This window comes from Trichomycterus rosablanca, chromosome 12, assembly GCF_030014385.1.
Source record: "Trichomycterus rosablanca isolate fTriRos1 chromosome 12, fTriRos1.hap1, whole genome shotgun sequence".
NCBI classification, from domain to species: Eukaryota; Metazoa; Chordata; class Actinopteri; order Siluriformes; family Trichomycteridae; genus Trichomycterus; species Trichomycterus rosablanca.
Window position 1 is genome coordinate 2,923,057 of NC_085999.1, and position 20,679 is coordinate 2,943,735.

Below are 20,679 nucleotides of genomic sequence, written 5' to 3' on the forward strand. Positions count from 1 at the left end.
CAAAGATATATTTTTTATTATTTATAAAGTAAAATATGCCTGGAGCAATTAGTGGCTGTTTGTTTTGGATGAAGTAGCTCCTGTAACTGGTATGACATCAGATTTGTTGACAAGGCTTGTAAGGTTGGTATTAAAAACGGCATCTTATCGTCCATTTAAAACCAGCCAGACGTCCAGTTCAGTGGTACCTCACACAGACCAGTAAAAACCAGTACATACACTGATCAGCCGTAACATTAAAACCACCTCCTTGTTTCTACACTCACTGTCCATTTTATCAGCTCCACTTACCATATAGAAGCACTTTGTAGTTCTACAATTACTGACTGTAGTCCATCTGTTTCTCTGCATGCTTTGTTACCCCCTTTCATGCTGGTCTTCAATGGTCAGGACCCCCACAGAGCAGGTATTATTCAGGTGATGGATCATTCTCAGCACTGCAGTGACACTGACATGGTGGTGGTGTGTTAGTGTGTGTTGTGCTGTTATGAGTGGATCAGACACAGCAGCGCTGCTGGAGTTTTTAAACACCTCACTATCACTGCTGGACTGAGAATAGTCCACCAACCAAAAATATGTCCAGCCCACTGGACCATCCTGTGACCACTGATGACGGTCTAGAAGATGACCGACTCAAACAGCAGCAATAGATGAGCGATCATCTCTGACTTTACATCTACAAGGTGGACCGACTAGGTAGGAGTGTCTAATAGAGTGGACAGTGAGTGGACACGGTGTTTAAAAACTCCAGTAGCTCTGCTGTGTCTGATCCACTCATACCAGCACAACACACACTAACACACCACCATCATGTCAGTGTCACTGCAGTGCTGAGAATGATCCATCACCTGAATAATACCTGCTCTGTGGTGGTCCTGTGGGGGTCCTGACCATTGAAGAACAGGGTGAAAGCAGGTTAAAAAGGTATGTAGAGAAACAGATGAACTACAGTCAGTAATTGTAGAACTACAAAGTGCTTCTATATGGTAAGTGGAGCTGATAAAATGAACAGTGAATGTAGAAACAAGGAGGTGGTTTTAATGTTATGGCTGATCAGTGTATATCCTTATTTACTCTTCATTAGTCCTTTTTAGTGGTGCATTATGGTTATTATTTCCACAACAATAGCTAATAGTAAAAAATAATAAGTAGAAGGCAACCATGGAGACCAGCTCCACATACTAAACCAATATCATTATATATTACAAAAACAAGTCTGTGGGGGGAGTCCAGGGTGGGGGAGGACCAGTCACACTTCACTCAGTCCCCTCAGTGAGGTCGAGGAGTGGGTGTCGACCGTGGCTTGTGGTTGGGACGGGCATGTTAATGGGATGCCAGTTCCATATTCCGTGCTGATATTGGGAAAAGAGAAGTCCTGCTGCTCGGTGGGGATGGAAACGGGGTTTGATATGGAGATGGTGCCGCTCTCCAGTTCCTCTAGAGCCAGAGTGTTAAAGCGCTCCAGCACGCAGTGCGCAGTCAGACGGGCCTCTGGATCGTGGTCCCAGCATTCTGTGATGGTGGCACCTAACATCTGCATGCCCTGAAAGAGCACAGAAGAAACGGTCACTCATAATGAATGCATTTCATTTACAGAGATGACGAGATGATGAAATTTTAGACACTGTTAATACAAACTGTATAATAAATAGGGATGTAACGATACACTCTACACATGATGTGATGCGATTCACAATATTGGGTTCACGATATGATTTTTTCCCAATTTAAAAAAATAAAAAATAAAATACTGTATGAATAATGAATGCCCTTTTATTTCTGAGGTAGGTACAAACTATGCAAAACAATGCTGCACATTTCCCTTTTTGTGTAAAAAAAACTGGCATGAAATTTTAAAATAAATCCCACATTAAATAAATAAATTAATAATACAAATACAGTATTTCCACATAAATAAATTAGGCTGGAAAATTCCGAACCTGGCAACCCCGTAGTGATGTCGACCAGGCCAGGTGAAAAGTGCCAGCGCCCTCTGCTGTTTAAAGTGAATATCGATTCATTATGCATGTAAACTGATTTGAATCGTTACACATGTGAATCGATTTTTAACTGTCTTGTGGTGCATCGGTAAAACTATTTATTTTTGTTGTGTCTGCAGTCGCTGGTCACTATTTATACGTACAGCGGTGGATTCTCACATGGAGCTATACAGGGTCTAGAGAGTCACGTTATGCCCTTTTGCAACACTTGTGCTGGTGCCCTGAGCAGACAGAACTTCAATTTTCATAAATAAATATCAGCAAGGATTAATCATCCTTACTTTAAAATCTGCTGGTGTTTTCCTGTTATGGTTGCACAGTACAACAGCAGAAAGTTTAAACTAGTAGGGATGTTTGTCTCTCAAGAACTCAGTGAGCCAAAGCAACTCTGGAGAGGTGTAAAAAAAAGATATCGATATAAATTATAGATTAATGTACTGGACTGGACCATTCATTCCATTGTACATCTCAAAAGTGCTTCTCAGCTATTCCGGCATTAGAGGAACCGTTTGTTCTGGAGGAATGATGCAGAATTGCTCCATCATGATAAAAAAATTAAGACCCACACTAATAGACCAAGGAAAATAAAGGCTTACAATGGAGATCTAACCGTTTTCATATGTTTTCTGGGTAAGGTAAGGTAAGGTAAGGTAAGGTAAGGTAAGGTAAGGTAAGGTAAGGTAAGGTAAGGTAAGGGTAAAGGTAAAGGTAAAGGTACTTTATTGATCCCCTTAGGGAAATTAACTTGTTACAACAGTATGAAGACAGGAAAAAACAGAAAGAAATACAACTACGTGAAAATACTGCACACATAGTGTGTAGTTATTTACTCTAAAAAAAATATCTAAAAAATAATATATACATTCAGATATGTAAAATATATTCCGTATTGCACTTATTATAAATAAGTTAAATATTGCACCTCTTATTTCGCCATGAACATGTAAGAATAGAATGCTGTAAGGTGTAGTAGCACGTACTGAATGTATCGTCCAGCTGGGGGGGATGTCAGGTCGTCCTCTGTCCCTCAGCACCAGGTCCCTCATGCTGTCCACACACGGCTGCTCGCACACCTTCGACCCGAACGGAGGCTCGTAGTTTTTCACCTCTGCCCATGCAACATTATGGAAAGTTAATGTTTACATTTACTGCACATGTTTTACATTTATTATTATATTTGGAGGGCACAATTGCAGCATCACAAATCAGTAAATCAGTAGACATTCATATTTCTATTGGCTGTGTGACTCGGCCTAAGCTTGACAATTGCAGACTGGAGCCCTGTACCTGCAAGAATGGAATAGAACCCAGATGAACATGGTTTTAACCAAGGTAGAACAATATTGTGCCTAAGAAGACACAAACCAAAAAGGAAATAATTGGAAATATATAAGTTGGCCAAAATAACAGAAACAAATGAAAGACACAAAACGTCCACAGCCCACAATGGAGAAAATGGATTGAACAGGGATAGCGCAGAACTGTTCCGGCCGTCTGAGACAACTCTGTTCCCAAAAATAGGAGAGATAGGCGACCTTCAGAACCTGTACATGTGGCACCCTGAACCCACCATCTAGCACATCCTCCAGATACTGTGGATTTATGGTTGGGGTTTGAGCTGGAACAGGGACGTCACTTATGGGTGGAGTCCAATCTCGAAAAAGGGGCATCACTGTCCCAGGGCGGTTCCATTGTGAGTCCCTAAACATTTACATTTTATATTGCCTTTGGTGGACGCCTTTATCCAAAGCGACTTACAGTACTGTGACAATATTCAGTCTAAGCATTTGAGGGTTAAGGACCTTGCTCAAGGCCCTAACAGTGGCAGTGGTGGGGTTTAAAAAAGCGACTTTCTGATTACTGGTCCAGTACCTTAACTGTCAGGCTACTAAACGCTGCATCATCAGGGTGAGTTCCCAGAATCCCAGAAATGTCAGCAGAAAATCAGACCAGACATGGTTTCAGAGATAAGCAGGTTTGCCAGACAGAGAAACTGGCGCATCTAAGAGGGAGGAACCGTGATATATAGAAGAACTTCCACCTGGAGCGAATTAATGCTCTCAAGATGCAAGTGATTGATGTGTCAGCTTCTCCTAATTGACAATCATTCATCTGCGCATCTCTGCCCCCTCTGCCTGCCAGAATGGCAACACAGAAGAACACGACTCGAATTCATTCAGCAGATGAGCCACATTAGAGTCTGCTCACTAAACATTTACTATAAACAGTGGTTATGATGCTTGTATAAGAGAAACGACTTCTTCTTTCGAGCTGTTACACTGTGGCTTTGGCATTATAATGAAGCTGTGAAGAATTAGATTAATGTTTCACACATCATAACTATACACAGCATGAAACATATCATTCATCAAGTGTTTCTCACCTCCTATAACATCGCAGCGAGATGCCATTTCCCACATCACCAGAGCCATGGAATACACATCCATCTGTTTGAAAGACTCCAGGTCCTCCAAGTTTACTCTAGATTCAAGGACCTCGGGGGCCATGTAGCGTGCCGTTCCAACCTTGGAAAAACAGAACAGTTTAGTTTGAAGAAGGTGACTGTAAATGCAGACTTGAAGAACAGGAGACGGTTTACGAGTTAAACGTTTATATAGACTTTTAGGAAATACAAACTACAGTATATCATACATGATGTGGTCAAACTATGTGGACACACCATTTAAACACTGAGTTGCATAACTAACTAGTGTTAAGGACAGTGGGAGCTTAGTGGTTAAGTTAATAAACTAGTAATCAGAGAATCCATGGTTTAAGCCCAACCACTTTTAAGTTGCCATTGTTGGGCCCCTGGGCAAGGCTCTTAACCCTCAATTGCTTGCATTGTATTCCAGATTATATGGGCACAAAGCAAAGTCTTTAAACACATAGTCTGATGTGGATAGAGCCCTGAACTTAACCCCACTGAACACCTTTGGGATGAATCGGAACACTGAGAACCAGGTCCAAAATCTGTACCTGATTTCACAGACACTCAAGGGCAATTAAAGCCTAGTGGTTAAGGTACTGGACTGGTAACCGAAAAGTCGCTGGTTCAAGCCCCACCACTGCCAGGTTGCCACTTTTGGGCCCTTAATCAAGTCCCTTAACCCCCAAGTGCTCAGTCCTAGCGGACCCCTTCATTTACGCCCGTGCTTTGGTGGATTCGCACATGAAGCTCATCCACTTTCTGTACAGCCGCTTCAGTCTGCTAACCAGGGTCCTTGCACAGCGTTTGAAGACCTCACTCACTTAGTCTGGTCATTTCCCCACCCAGCAGACACGGTAGCCAATTTTTGTCTGCTCCAGGCACTGCCAATTGTGCTCACTAGATGGCGCCCAGCCGGGGTGTTCAGAATGTCTGCGCTGCATTAATACATTAATAACAACATGAAGCAATTTCTAGTTATCAAAATACTGTCACCAATCCTGAGACATCAGGATTTTTGTCTTTCTTACCTGCCCACTGTTGGCGTAGTCGTCCACGGTAAGAGCGAGGTCCAGCCTCAACGCCAGGCCGAAATCACACAGCGCACACTCGTCATGGCTCTTCATCACGATGTTGCTGCTTTTCAGGTCCCGGTGGGCGATCGGCACCTTGAACGTGCCGCACAGTGTCGTGTCGTTGTGCAGATGCGCCAGGCCTCGTGCCACTGAGCTCGCCATCGAACACAGCTGAGTCCAGCTCAGCACGTGGCTCACCAGAAAGTCCTGCAGATTCCCCAGGGCATGATATGCCATGATGAGCCAGTACTGCCTCTGGGGGGCAACACACTCCTCTGCAGTCAGAAACTGCACAATATTCTCATGTTTCAGGTTGGGGTCAGAGAAGATCGCCCTCTCATTGTGCCATGATGCGTATTCCACCTCAGGAAAGATTTTTACCGCTACCGGTTCATACTGGGTGCACTCGCTGTGGTTAAACCGTGCCTGCCACACCTCAGCGAATCGCCCTTTACCCACTAGTGCCTCCAGGTGGATGGGTAGATGCTCTGTGTTATGGTTTAGGTTGTTGGCACAGCTTGATGATATGTCTGAATCGGCGTCTTTGCCGAGCGATAGGATCTTGCCGTTGTAGTCACTGGTGTTGGCCTCACCAGCACAAACCTCTTGTGGCTCCAGCGACTGGTACTGGGTGCGTTTCGGTGCCCAGTTTTTGGGTTGTTTGCTGGGATGGCGTGTGCGGTAGAGGTAAAATGCCATCGTAGCTATCACAGCTACAAGCAGTGGAGGAACCAGACTGATCACCACTACAGGAATCACATCTTTACTCGTTAGCTTTAAGAAACCTAGAAGAGAACAAAATGTTAAGTGTTTGTCCAGGACCAAACGTGAGTGTTTTATTTCATTTTAGGCAATAAAGAGGAAGAAGAAATATTAGTGGGGGCACTTTAAATTTAGTGTAAAGCTTATGTACTATATACATACACTGATTAGCCATTAAATAAAACCACCTCCTTGTTTCTACACTCACTGTCCATTTTATCAGCTCCACTTACCATATAGAAGCACTTTGTAGTTCTACAATTACTGACTGTAGTCCATCTGTTTCTCTACATACCTTTTTAACCTCCTTTAACCCTGTTCTTCAACGGTCAGGACCCCCACAGGACCACCACAGAGCAGGTATTATTTGGGTGATGGATCATTCTCAGCACTGCAGTGACACTGACATGGTGGTGGTGTGTTAGTGTGTGTTGTGCTGGTATGAGTTTTTAAATACTGTGTCCACTCACTGTCCACTCTATTAGACACTCCTAACTACTTGGTCCACCTTGTAGATGTAAAGTCAGAGACGATCGCTCATCTATTGCTGCTGTTTGAGTCGGTCATCTTCTAGACCTTCATCAGTGGTCACAGGACGCTGCCCACGGGGCGCTGTTGGCTGGATATATTTTTGATTGGTGGACTATTCTCAGTCCAGCAGCGCTGCTGTGTCTGATCCACTCATACCAGCACAACACACACTAACACACCACAGTGTCAGTGTCACTGCAGTGCTGAGAATGATCCACCACCTAAATAATACCTGCTCTGTGGTGGTCCTGACCATTGAAGAACAGGGTGAATGGGGGTAACAAAGCCTGTAGACAAACAGATGGACTACAGTCAGTAATTGTAGAACTCCAAAGTGCTTCTATATGGTAAGTGGAGCTGATAAAATGAACAGTGAGTGTAGAAACCAGGAGGTGGTTTTAATGTTATGGCTGATCAGTGTATAAATGGCACAGTTCTGTTACTGACCATGTGCATTACTTCATAGATAGATACTTTATTGATCCCGAAATAAATTAAAGCCCCAGTAGTATTATTCAACAAAGAATTACCAGTACAAGTACAAAACTAAAGCAAACAACAACTAGAGGACAACGGTTCTAAACCTGTGAATGTTTAAGGAGTTATTCATTTATTAAAATTTTAAAGTCATGATTTACACATGACGCACAGGGAAAACTACACACAGAAAGGACTCGGACCGCTCCACCTGGGAATCAAACCCAGGACCCTCTTGCTTTTTACATTCCCTGGGTTTAACAGGTTCATGAAATGATTACCGTTTGCTCCCTTCTCGAAGATGAGCCTGTCGTTGCAGTCGTGCTCTCTGATACAGCTGCAGAGGAACATCATGCTGTTCTCTGAGGGCATTGGAGCCATCACACAGTCACTGGAGCTGTCGTTTGAGATCACGATGTTCTCCAGCTTGTGCTGAGGATTGTGGCATAAAGTCTGTACGCTCACACTTCCGTTCTCCTTCTTCCTGTAAATCACACAGATCATACAAACACGTGGTCATTTTTTACCAGTGTACTGAACTATAGAGTGCAGATGAGTGTTTGGAAACCTCACATTTTTATGTAGGTGAAACGGAGAAAACACGCTCAGATAAATCTTTTTAATGCTTAGGAATTCTAGGGCACAAGAGAAATGAATAACAAGTGCTGAGGGAATCCCTGCTCAGGAGTTTCCTTTGTATTTGTTGCCAAAGTCAGCTCCTTTAGAATGGTTATAAATGTCTTTTTCATCTCGTATCACTGAGGAACTGCGTTTTTATGTGACCCTTTTATCCGAGCTGTGTTTCTGTGCTCCTCTGTGTGCTGACGATTCCTTGGCAGTCAATCGGAGGTCAGCTTCATACACTTCCCAGAAAAACTCTTCAGGGGCCAAACTGGGTGGACCTGACTTTTTATAGAGAAAGAATCTATTATCACAGCTCAGCTAAAACCTTCGTTCCTTCAAACCATAAATCAGTGAGCTGCTTTTGTCTTGTGCAGATCTTGGAATATCCCGTGCACAGCTGAGTACAGACGTTTTCCTCAATGTTTTCTTGTTTTAGTTTTACCGGGTCACCAGACCTGGGTTAAAAAAGGCAGGGTATGAAATTTAATAAAGGGCTGTGTCAGGAATAACATCCACTCTGGCAACCCAGGGGCACCGTCATGCTGGAAAAGTATGCTTGTTTCTACACTCACTGTCCATTTTATCAGCTCCACTTACCATATAGAAGCACTTTGTAGTTCTACAATTACTGACTGCTGTTCTTCAATGGTCAGGACCCCCACAGGACCACCACAGAGCAGGTATTATTTAGGTGGTGGATCACAGTCCACCAACCAAAAATATCCAGCCAACAGCGCCCTGTGGGCAGCGTCCTGTGACCACTGATGAAGGTCTAGAAGATGACCGACTCAAACAGCAGCGATAGATGAGTGATCGTCTCTGACTTTACATCTACAAGGTGGACCAACTAGGTAGGAGTGTCTAATAGAGTGGACAGTGAGTGGACACGGTATGTAAAACCTCCAGCAGCGCTGCTGTGCCTGATCCACTCATACCAGCACAACACACACTAACACACCACCACCATGTCAGTGTCACTGCAGTGCTGAGAATGATCCACCACCTAAATAATACCTGCTCTGTGGTGGTCCTGTGGGGGTCCTGACCATTGAAGAACAGCATTAAAGGGGGCTAACAAAGCATGCAGAGAAACAGATGGACTACAGTCAGTAACTGTAGAACTACAAAGTGCTTCTATATTGTAAGTGGAGCTGATAAAATGGACAGTGAGTGTGGAAACAAGGATGTGGTTTTAATGTTATGGCTGATAGGTGTGGTTGAAACACCTAGACGGAGGTGTGTCCACATACTTTTGGACTTTGTACAACTGCCTAAATCTTATTTTTCACATTTTTGTATTTTACATATTTGCGTGAGGCAGGAAGGTCAAGCTAAGCTCAGTGGGCTGCGGCTGTGGGACGACGTGAATCATCCATAACTTCCACGAACTCGACCGTTTCCAGATTAGGCCGCGGTCTGCTCACGCTCCAACACAGTGGGAAAGTGTGGAGGCTCTGCTAGTGACGTCACATTTCTAGAAATAAAAAGCGGTATTGGCTAGACTTACCATACGGCCACGCAGACCTCCTCAGCTAACAGACAGAAGGAGCTGAAGTTGCAGTTGCTCATGCAGATGTTGTCCTCACACACAGGACTGGACTGGTCGCACCACTTACAAAGGTTGGTCGAGATGTGAGTAAAAGCACGAGTCTGAGATACTAAACGTGAACAGACAAGAACATTCATTTAGTACAATGTCTTAATGTAATACAGGTTCATTTCCATGTCTACTAACATGTCTATCTCCTCTACGTCCACTGATAAAATCCTAAAGGTGGACTCATCAGACCACAGCACGTTTACACCTTGGGTGTGTTCGAAAAGCTAGCTCTCTCTCTACATAGGCAGCATTTTACGTCATCCTGTGCTGCGCTCCTGAGAAGGAGGCTGTTCGAAATCCTAGATGCCTTAAAATCCTCACTTCTGAGGAATCTTAATATTTCAATGTTATTTTGGCTCAAGAACGAGTGAGCAGCCGACGCTGCCTTAGTGATCAAGGCAATCCCAGCATTCATTGCGGGTCGGGTGCGCTTCTCTCTTCTCTCTGACGGGGCGGAGAAACGAATGGAGTTATTTTCAAACGTAAATAAAATATTACTGATTTTTAACTTGTATAAACTTGTACCGAGTGTTTTTATTTGCAAGTTCGGGCTCGTCAGGAAATGTAACCGTTATCGGTACATGAAGGGAGATGTTATATTGACGTTAGCGTGCTGTGCTTCCTCATCCATTGGTTTTAATGGCAAGATGCTAAACGCGAAATGCGAAAGTAGTGCGTTCGAATAACCTGCCTTTTAAGTCATTGACTTATTAGAATCCTCTCTACTAAGGCAGCTGCCTATGTAGACAGTAAGACAGAAAGGCAGCTCACTAGGTTTTCGAACACACCCCTTGTTTCAGTCTATCTATGAAGTGCTTAACCCGGAGAACTTGGCTGCGTTTCAGGATGTTGTTAACGATTGGCTACCGATAAGACCACAGGCATTCTGTATCCTTTATCTCTATGCAAAGAGATTTTTCTGGGTTTTCTAACTCTTTAATAATTTAATAACGTTTTGGACAGTAGATGGTAAAAATCCCCAATTTTTGGCATGCTCTAATTCAGGGGTAATTTTTTCCAAAAAACAACAGCTATAAAGGAGCCCTTAAAAAATAAAAGAAGTTAGATATTTAGAGATACTTAAATTTACAGTATTTAGCAGATGCTTTTATCCAAGTACTGTGACAGTATATATTGTCCAAGCCCAACAGGGCAACCTGGCAGTAGTGCAGCTTAAACCAGCGACCTTCCAATTACAGCAGTACCTTGTAACTCAACGTCCCCTAAACTCAAAATCTTTGAAACTCTTTTTAACTTTTTTATGTATTTAATTTTAACTTAACAATGATCAGCCACTTTGTTCAGCGCTCGGCTTGAGCGGTAAGACATCATCAAAGTGTGAATATGAGACGAATCTGCATTTGTGTGGAATAAGCGTCAGATCCAGGGTTACAGCTCCACATGTATCTGTGTTTATCTGGATTTTCCTCCCTGTTTCACTTTTAAACTTGTGTTACAGCTCGAGCTTCTGAGAAATGGTGAGAATCAGAATCAGCTTCTCCCAGAGTCTAAAACGCTTCTGGTTGAAAATAAAGCTTAACGTGGTTTAATGTAGTAAAAGAAGGAGACAGGAGCACTAAACTTCTCTTCATTATTACTGCTCATAAGTTCCTCCACTAATCACATTCCTCACTCGCTGTTTTACTACAATAAGTCACGTTAAGTTTTGTGCACCGCCGTCACACTTCATAGGAAATAACGGCACAGCGGCGCAAAAGCGGTTTTGCCACTTCACATGTGAATGCGCCAGTACTGAATGGAATACGGTATTCCAAGATCAAGCATCTCCACAATTAAGAAGCATCAGGAAACAATAAAGAAGTCAAACTAAAGTGCAGCTTTTATTGATTTTTAACTGTTTTCAATTGTATTTCAGTGTCTTTATATTATATTTGTGTTATTTTGAGTGTATAAATCTAAAAAACAACCTCATTATTTTACATGAGCCTAAAATATATGCAGCTCCACAGGACCGTGGAACACATTAACAGGTTTTCCAAACATCCTTATGGGAAAAAATACCTTAAAACTCAACGTCACTCCCAGAAACAACTGACGTTGAGTTTCAAGGTACCGCTGTACTAGTCCGGTACCTTAACCGACTACAACTGCTTTAGATATGATATTAGAATCATGTATCATCCTTAATTTTAATACCAACAACCTATTCATTAATTTAAGGAAATGAAAATACTTTGAGATAAACATATTTTAAGAAAACAAATATTATAATAACTAACTAATGGTTAAACTTGGATATCTTCTCTAGATATGATAATTCACGGGCAGTGAAAGTTAATAAGATGATCTACAGCGTCTTTGTGCCGGGATGATTTGGGTGTGTGTCCGTGTGTCGAGCGCCTGTGTTCTGTCGGTTGTGGAGATCACTCGGTCCCACGCATCTGCCTTCCGCTTATCCATATGCTGCCACATCACAACAATATTAATTGCTGATTGAAAGCAGATGAGGGCTGAGCTAGTATGACTCTCGGAGCGCGGTGATCTAACAGCACTGAGTAAACACGAAGAAAAAACAGAGCTGATATTTCACAAAGACTTCCAGATGTTCGCTGATGCCAACCGTCCAAACATCCGAGCGAGTGTGAGAGAAAGAGAGAGAGACGGAGGGACAGAGAGAGGGAAAACGAAAAGGGCGGATAAGCGAAAAGGCCCTCTGCGAAGTTAAAAGTAATTAAAATCAGCAGTGACTGTTACAGAAAGAAATAAGAGCCAGAAGTCTTCGTTTTGGCCGAATTTGAAGCACGGCCCCTCCATACTTTTGGGAAATCCAAAGGCCGCATGCTTACATGAGGCCCCGAGATGTTGGCCTGTGGTTATTTGCTTTGCAGTCAAGCATGTGTTGCTTTTCATTCTCCACTTATTAGTTGAACTTGCTGCAACCACGAGTATCAGTTTTTCTTATGATCGTGGTGGGTCAGTAACAGAATACAGTTACTGACACTAAGTATATAGATTATATATTTACAACACAAAAAGTGTTTGTACTCAGATTAGGAGCTTTTTTCATCTTTAGGAAAATTTTAAACTGCTGTTTCAAATGAAAACAGAATTGTTAAAAATATATAACGGGGGTTTTGGAGTCGGGGCCGTGTTGTCTGGTGGTCCAGTGGCCCAGTTCCACAGGTTGAAGTAAAGCCTTCCTTTGCAATGTCATTTTAAAAGAACTAAATCATAGATGGACGGATAGATAGATAGATTTGTTTGTTTATTAGGGTTTTAACGTCATGTTTTACACTTTGGTTACATTTATGACATTAACGGTAGTTACTCATTACACAAGATTCATCAGTTCACAAGGTTTTGGGACTGTGGGAGGAAACCGGAGAACCCGGAGTAAACCCATGCAGACACGGGGAGAACATGCAAACTCCACACAGAAGAGACTCGGACCGCCCCACCTGGGGATCAAACCCAGGACTTTCTTGCTGTGAGGCGACAGTGCTACCCACTAAGCCACCGCGCCGCCCGATAGATCACGTTAATGTGTTCAAATGTAATTTTAAGTCAGTTGAACACATCCTTGCACTGACTGGTTGTGGTTGCATTTTGCCTGCCAGCAAAGTGGAATATATGGACAACATAATAAGAATGAACTAGTAAAAACAATTAGATCAAAGAATTTATGACCCCCAAAAAGCCTTCAGTCCAGCACAACTTTTACTGAAAACAGTAAGGCTCTAAGTCTAAGTACACTATATGGCAAAGGGTATTTGGGCACTGACCATAAATGATTAGCAACCCTGTATTATTATTATTATCATCATCATCATCATAGATGGAGGATAGAGTGCTCTCTCTGTTAGTGCTTGAGTTTGTACCAGTTGCTCAGAAATGCCCCTAGAGGAGAGAAGTAAGTAGATGAGCTACCACATCTGATTTTCATGTTTTACCACCACTTGAAACTGGTCAGGGTTGCTGTGGGTCCAGTTTTCTCGGAATGAATGTGGGCATAACATTGTTAATAATGAATGTGCATAACACACTCGGACGGGACGCCAATCCAAAGCAAGATCTCGGCCATCCTATAGCCAATCACGTCTGTGTATAGACGCCCAACCAGCTAATAGCACAGTTTGGGATTCAAAACCTGGATCCCAGTAGTAGTGGCCTAGTGTAATTCCCAACTGCACAACCCGAGTATTATCATTACCCTATATTATTATGATTGGTTTTTCCTAGGACCTTCAGTTTTCTCCTACATCCCAAAAATAAGGGGTGGGGGGTGGTATGTAAGTAAATGAACTACCAATGTACTTACTTCTGTTATGCTGGTGTAATAGTTTTACAAATCTGACCATGTAAATAAAATATAATGGGTCTTTGGGGTCCTGAGTTTGGTCCCCGTTTCTGGGGGTCCTGATTTTGTTCCTCACCTCCCGTCATTTTCTGTAATTTGTATGGAATATTTGCTGTTCTAGGATGCTCCCAGGTTTAAGTTAATAAGTAAACGGGTGGATGGGTGTTTCCCTGCTTCCCCTGGATTGGCACACTGTCAGGGTATATTCCTTCTTTCCTTCCAGTATTTCTGTGTGACCAGGATAAAGCAGTTAATATAAATAAATGATGAATAAGTGGTTTTCCCACTTGACACTGTCTGGATAATGAAATTAATAATGAATTTATTATATCTATTTAAATGATATAAAGGAAATACTACTGGTTTTAGATCATCCCTAAATATATAAAAATAGTAATAGGAATTTCCCATATTATTGTGTCAGTGTGCACTAACGTGGTTCTTGAAGTGCTGGGTTTGATCTTTGCTTCCTGTCAGTGTTCATGAGGAGTTTGGCATATTACACCCATGTCTGGATTGAGCACTTCTGTTTTCTCCCACCTCCCAAAACATGCAGAAGGTAAATCAGTGACTTTTTATAGAACCAGAGTGTGTATGTACTGCATATGTGGGGCGGCACAGTGGCTAAGTGGGTAGGTCCTGGGTTCTTTTCTGTGTGGAGTTTGCATGTTCTCCCCGTGTCCGTGTGGATTTCCTCCGGGGCTCCGGTTTCCTCCCACAGTCCAAAGGCATGCAAGTGAGGTGAACTGGAGACACTAAATTGTCCAAGACTGTGTTCGATATAACCTTGTGGACTGATGATCCTTGTGTAATGATTAACTACCATGAATGTCATGAATGTAACCAGAGTGTAGAACATGACGTTAAAATCCTAATAAACAAACAAACAAACAAACTGTATATGTTTGTGCCTAAAAATGAATACATCAGGTTTCCCCACCTGGGTGCACTGGTGTTTTTCTGGTGCAGTACTCATTTTAGCCACTATGTGGCATGCTGACCCCAGATCAGCATTTCTGACCTCGTCTCTCTGAAGGCACCTTTGAAATTACATCAATAACAGCACAATTATGCTCCAGATGTCTTCAATACTTCTCAAAAGCTCCAGCTTCAATACTGATCTATTGTTTTACAGAGTAAAAGGTGAACTGATGAGCTTCTTTCCAAGATGGACAGAAAGGATGCAATCATCTTCATCATTACTCAAACCGTCACTCCATTAGAACCTGAAGAGAGAGTTTGTTTGTAGCCAGATCTGTTCTTACAGCTGCCAATACATGTCCAGTTTAATCCATGGTAAAAAAAAATAAACAGATGTTTATTTTGCAATGATCGTCGTTATGCTCTGCTTAAATTCACAATGAAAGCATTTGCACGCAAGAAAGCAATTTCTCTAGAATCAGAGCACAGAAACCCGACAGTTCTTTTGAGATCTGGGCTGACTGGGAGTCCTGAGCATCATCTCTCGTCTTCTAATCCAGACAATCTGAGCATTGTGTGAAATCATGTCATCAGGGCCGAGCCGAGACTGTCACAGGCACATGACACATGACCCCTGTCCACTTTTAATGTTTACTCATGTTATTTTTAATAGGCAGAATTTCAACAGCAGATGAAGTATCGTGTGAGAATGAAGAGCTTTAGGATTTTTGCTTTCCGCCTACACTGTAATATTTCATAATTGTCGGTGAAAGCAAAACTGCTTGTTCAAACACTCGATCCTTTTAAGGGGCCTCGGCTAAGCAACAACGATCATCTGGAGCCTCAAAATGGATCTGCTGCTGGAAATGTTCATTGTTTTTTTGCATTGCATGATGTTTTTGCACGGTCGCAGATAAAGCATAAATCTTTCTGCAGGGATGAGATGATAAACTCACTGTGTACAACGATTGAAAAAAACTGCATGTCCATTTTATCAGCTCCACTTACCATACAGATGCACTTTGTAGTTCTACAATTACTGACTGTAGTCCATCTGTTTCTCTACATGCTTTGTTAGTTTGCTTTCACCCTGTTCTTCAATGGTCAGGACCCCCACAGGACCACCACAGAGCAGGTATTATTTGGGTGGTGGATCATTATCAGCACTGCAGTGACACTGACATGGTGGTGGTGTGTTAGTGTGTGTTGTGCTGGAGTTTTTAAATACCGTGTTCACTAACTGTCCACTCTATTAGACACTCCTACCTAGTGGTCCTTCATCAGTGGTCACAGGACGCTGCCCACAGGGTGCTGTTGGCTGGATATTTTTGGTTGGTGGACTATTCTTAGTCCAGCAGTGACAGTGAGGTGTTTAAAAACTCCAGCAGCACTGCTGTGTCTGATCCACTCATACCAGCACAACACACACTAACACACCACCACCATGTCAGTGTCACTGCAGTGCTGATAATGATCCACCACCTAAATAATACCTGCTCTGTGGTGGTCCTGTGGGGGTCCTGACCATTGAAGAACAGCATGAAAGGGGGCTAACAAAGCATGCAGAGAAACAGATGGACTACAGTCAGTAATTGTAGAACTACAAAGTGCTTCTATATGGTAAGTGGAGCTGATAAAATGGACAGTGTGTGTAGAAACAAGGAGGTGGTTTTAATGTTATGATCAGTGTATACACTTGTGACGTATCAGATTTTAGTAATTTTAGGCGTGATTGAATGTTTGGAACACCGTTCAAGCTTCTTGGTTTTCTGAGACAGTTTTCTTCTCAATCTTGGTGAGAATACACAAGAACAAAGAATCTACTTACTTTTTAATATGTGCAGTCAAACTAGACCTATTTAGAAGGTCTTAGAGATGTATCAGCTCAGTTAACTGACATTGTTGAACACTTACTCACTCACTTTCTTAACCGCTTATACAATTAGGGTTGCTGGAGCCTATCCCAGCTTTTCAATGGGCGCAAGGCACACAGTAAAACCCTGTCCATTGCAGGGCAGACACACATACACTTACACACCCATCCACCTATACGGCAATTCAGTGTCTCAAATAAACCTGACTGCATGTTTTTGGACCGTAGGAGGAAACCGGAACTCCCGGAGGAAAACCAAGCAGACACGGGGAGAAAATGCAAACTCCACACAGAAAGGACCTGGACCGCCCCGCCTGGGGATCAAACCCAGTACCTTCTTCACTGTTGGATATTTAATTAATAATCTTTTGAGAACTGCAATAGTAAGCAGAAGGTTGCTGGTTCAAACCCCATCACTTCCAGCAAAGCCCTTAACCCTCAGTTGCTTAGATTGTATTCTGTAAGTCGCTTTGAATAAAAGCGTCTGCTAAATGTTAAACATGTAAATGCATTTTTAAATGATTTTGTCTTAGAATAACAAAAAAATCAAAGAAATCACCTAAATGTAACGACAAACATGTTTCTTACAAATGTATGTACATTTTTGTCTTCAAGCATGTAAGGGAGACATCATGAACAGAATTAACAAGGACAAAAGTCTGACAAAAATAAAGTCCAATTAACCTATAAGTGCTCTTGTCTAGAAATCCTGATTATTACTTTTATCTATAATAAAGTTCTTTTTACACGAAACATTAAATCATGGCATCAAAACAAATTAATAAGACCTTTGTATACAAAAAAAATACAAAATTATGCTGACATTAACTCAATACAGACTGATGCAAAATACTGTTACAAATGTTATTATATTTATGTATTTTGTACAATATCCCATGTAAATACGGTACCTTGAAACTCAACATCAACTAGTTCTGGGAGTTTAAAAGACATTAAAGTTCAAGGTATTTTTTCCCATAAGGATGTTTGGGAAACCTGTTAATGTGTCCATGGTCCCGTGGAGCTGCATATATTTTAGGCTCATGTAAAATAATGTGGTTGTTTTTGACACTTATACACTGAAAATAACACAAATATAATATAAACACACTGAAATAAAAAGTGGATTCTCTGAATTTCTCAGAACCTGTGAAACAGGGAGGAAAATCCAGATAAACACAGATACACGTGGAGCTGTAACACTGGATCTGACGCTTATTCCACACTAATGCAGATTCAGCTCATATTCACACTTTGATGAGGTTTTACCGCACAGCTCAAGCCGAGCACTGAACAAAGCGAGTGTTCATTGTTAATCTGAAATTAAATAAATAAATTTTTAAAAAACAAACTGAACACGTTGAGTTTAAGGGTAAAAATTTCTCGACGAAGGGCGTTAAGTTTAAAAGATTTTGACTTTAGGGGACGTTGAGTTACAAGGTACCGCTGTCTATACTATTTTATTGAATAATAAATGTTGCTTCAAATAGTACTAAATTAGTAACTAATTCATATTGATCAGAGCTGTGATGGATCCAAAGCCACCTAAATTAAGCTCAAGGGACAAGCTCAAGCTCAAGGATACCCCATGAACAAGACCTTAATCCATTTCATCCATCACAGAGCATTTTTATCAAGGGGTAGGTAAGCTTGGCCAGTCCACTCTTTGTGTGTGAATGTTTGAGTGCCAACAAAAAAAAAATCCACTAAATTACAAAGAAATTAGGCTAAACCCAAGTGTGGCACCCACAATACCTGCGGCACCAGCTTGCTGCCCTTTAAAACAGTCAATGTCTATAATACTAAATGAATCATATTCTGTAGTAGTAAATAGTATAGTATAGTATATATAATAGGGATAACGATGCACTCTACCCATGATGCGTTACGATTCACGATACTGGGTTCACGATATGATTTTTTCCCGATTTTTATTTGATTCATCTTAAATGAATAACCGATTCAAATTGTGGCACATGTGCACCGATTTCTAACTGTCTTGTGGTGCATCGTTACAACCCAAATATCTAAATACTACTGCGTAGAATAATGTATATGTAGTATAAATAATGCTACACATTACAACAAAATAGCACTGTATAGTGTTTCAAAAATACAAAAAAGAACTATAAAATAGGTCTAAACTGTATTAAAAGAGGCATCAAACATCATGAATAATGTGAGGGGAAAATACTAATACTAATAAAATAATAAAGCACAAAATCTGCTTTGGCAAGACAAAGTAAAGCTGATTAAAAATACTTAACAGTGTTAGATAGTGTGTCAAAACACTTTACAATAAGTCAACAAGACAACAACTTGTATACAGTCTACTAAACAATAAATCCAGATGTATTAAGATGTATAATCACAACTGAACAGTGTATTAAGGAGCAGTAACTTAATGTAAACATTATACAGCCAAAACCTCTGTAAAAATAATACCAAGCAGTGTATTAAGTAGTTCTAATAATGTCAAAACACGCAGCCATTTTTATTATATGAAGCCACTTATACACATCATATCCAAAATAATCACTTTGGTACTAGACAGTATGCCAGTGTGAGTGAGTAGGTTAGGTACTGTGTAGTAGGTTAGTATACTAGTGTTAGAGGACTAGTATATCTAGTATATGGCAGGCTGTGTATTATGGTGAACACAATGGAAAGAGAAGATAAGAAGTTTGTACTCACGGAGCGACAGCAGGGCGCAGAAGTGAAGCGTTAATCTCCCAGTTCTGCTCTCCATCTTCAATCCTAAACTCCCTCAAACACGACCACTACTCTTCCCTAAGATATCTCACTGTCTGACGGTAAATAAACTTCTCATGGAGTAAAGTTTTACAGTTTATTCCTCCTCTATGTGCTGTGAGAACTGAGACTCTGTTACTGGAGCGCTTCTGGCCTCGGAGGCGGATCCAGATGTTTTCAATCCAGCTGTGGCAGGAGGCCCGCCCAGAAACTGCAATCTACCCCAAACTACCCTGCATGAGTGATCAAAATTCTACAGTCATCTTCCAAAAATAATAATCAAAGCATTTAAAAAACAAGGATGTACAACAGTTACAATGTTTTTACATTGTTTAATTGTTTGTTATTATTATTATTATTATTATTATTATTATTATTATTGTTATTATTATATAACAATGTTTAATTGTTATTATTATTAGTAGTATTATTGTTGTTATTATATTACAATGTTTTACAATGTTTAACTGTTTGTTATTATTATATTACAATGTTTAATTGTTTGTTATTATTATCATTATTATTATATTACAATGTTTAATTGTTTGTTGTTATTATTATTATTATTTTACAATGTTTAATTGTTTGTTATTATTATATTACAATGTTTAATTGTTTGTTATTATTATCATTATTATTATTATATTACAATGTTTTACAATGTTTAATTGTTTGTTATTATTATATTACAATGTTTAATTGTTTGTTATTATTATCATTATTATTATTATATTACAATGTTTAATTGTTTGTTATTATTATCATTATTATTATATTACAATGTTTAATTGTTTGTTGTTATTATTATTATTATTTTACAATGTTTAATTGTTTGTTATTATTATATTACAATGTTTAATTGTTTGTTATTATTATCATTATTATTATTATATTACAATGTTTTACAATGTTTAATTGTTTGTTATTATTATATTACAATGTTTAATTGTTTGTTGTTATTATTATTATTATTTTACAATGTTTAATTGTTTGTTATTATTATATTACAATGTTTAATTGTTTGTTATTATTATCATTATTATTATTATATTACAATGTTTTACAATGTTTAATTGTTTGTTATTATTATATTACAATGTTTAATTGTTTGTTATTATTATCATTATTATTATATTACAATGTTTAATTGTTTGTTGTTATTTTTATTATTATTTTACAATGTTTAATTGTTTGTTATTATTATATTACAATGTTTAATTGTTTGTTATTATTATATTATTATTATTATATTACAATGTTTTACAATGTTAAATTAATTGTTAGTTTTTTATTATTATTATTGTTATTATTATTATTA

The 20,679-nt window shown here is 40.1% G+C and overlaps 1 protein-coding gene across 1 annotated transcript; it reads right to left on the minus strand.

Moving 5' to 3' along the window:
- Positions 1 to 1,166: 1,166 nt before the first annotated feature.
- Positions 1,167 to 19,359, minus strand: tgfbr2l (transforming growth factor beta receptor-like). Its single transcript, XM_063006643.1, has 9 exons — positions 19,301 to 19,359; positions 13,556 to 13,579; positions 13,090 to 13,112; positions 9,406 to 9,562; positions 7,556 to 7,758; positions 5,460 to 6,289; positions 4,384 to 4,525; positions 2,981 to 3,108; positions 1,167 to 1,543 (listed from the first exon to the last, which is right to left on the minus strand). Exons 1-9 carry the CDS (start codon positions 19,357 to 19,359, stop codon positions 1,250 to 1,252), a joined length of 1,860 nt encoding a protein of 619 aa, XP_062862713.1. The 3' UTR covers positions 1,167 to 1,249.
- Between the last annotated feature and the right edge of the window lie 1,320 nt (positions 19,360 to 20,679).

Bases quoted from the DNA above. Each gene is read 5' to 3' on its own strand.
- tgfbr2l (XM_063006643.1), bottom strand. From the start codon at position 19,359: ATGGAGAGCAGAACTGGGAGATTAACGCTTCACTTCTGCGCCCTGCTG. The intron at 13,580-19,300 runs GTACAAACTTCT...CTGTGCTATTAG, and splicing joins GCCCTGCTGTCGCTCCGTGA to CTGGTTGGGCGTCTATACAC. The intron at 7,759-9,405 runs GTAAGTCTAGCC...TGTGATTTACAG, and splicing joins GAGGTCTGCGTGGCCGTATG to GAAGAAGGAGAACGGAAGTG.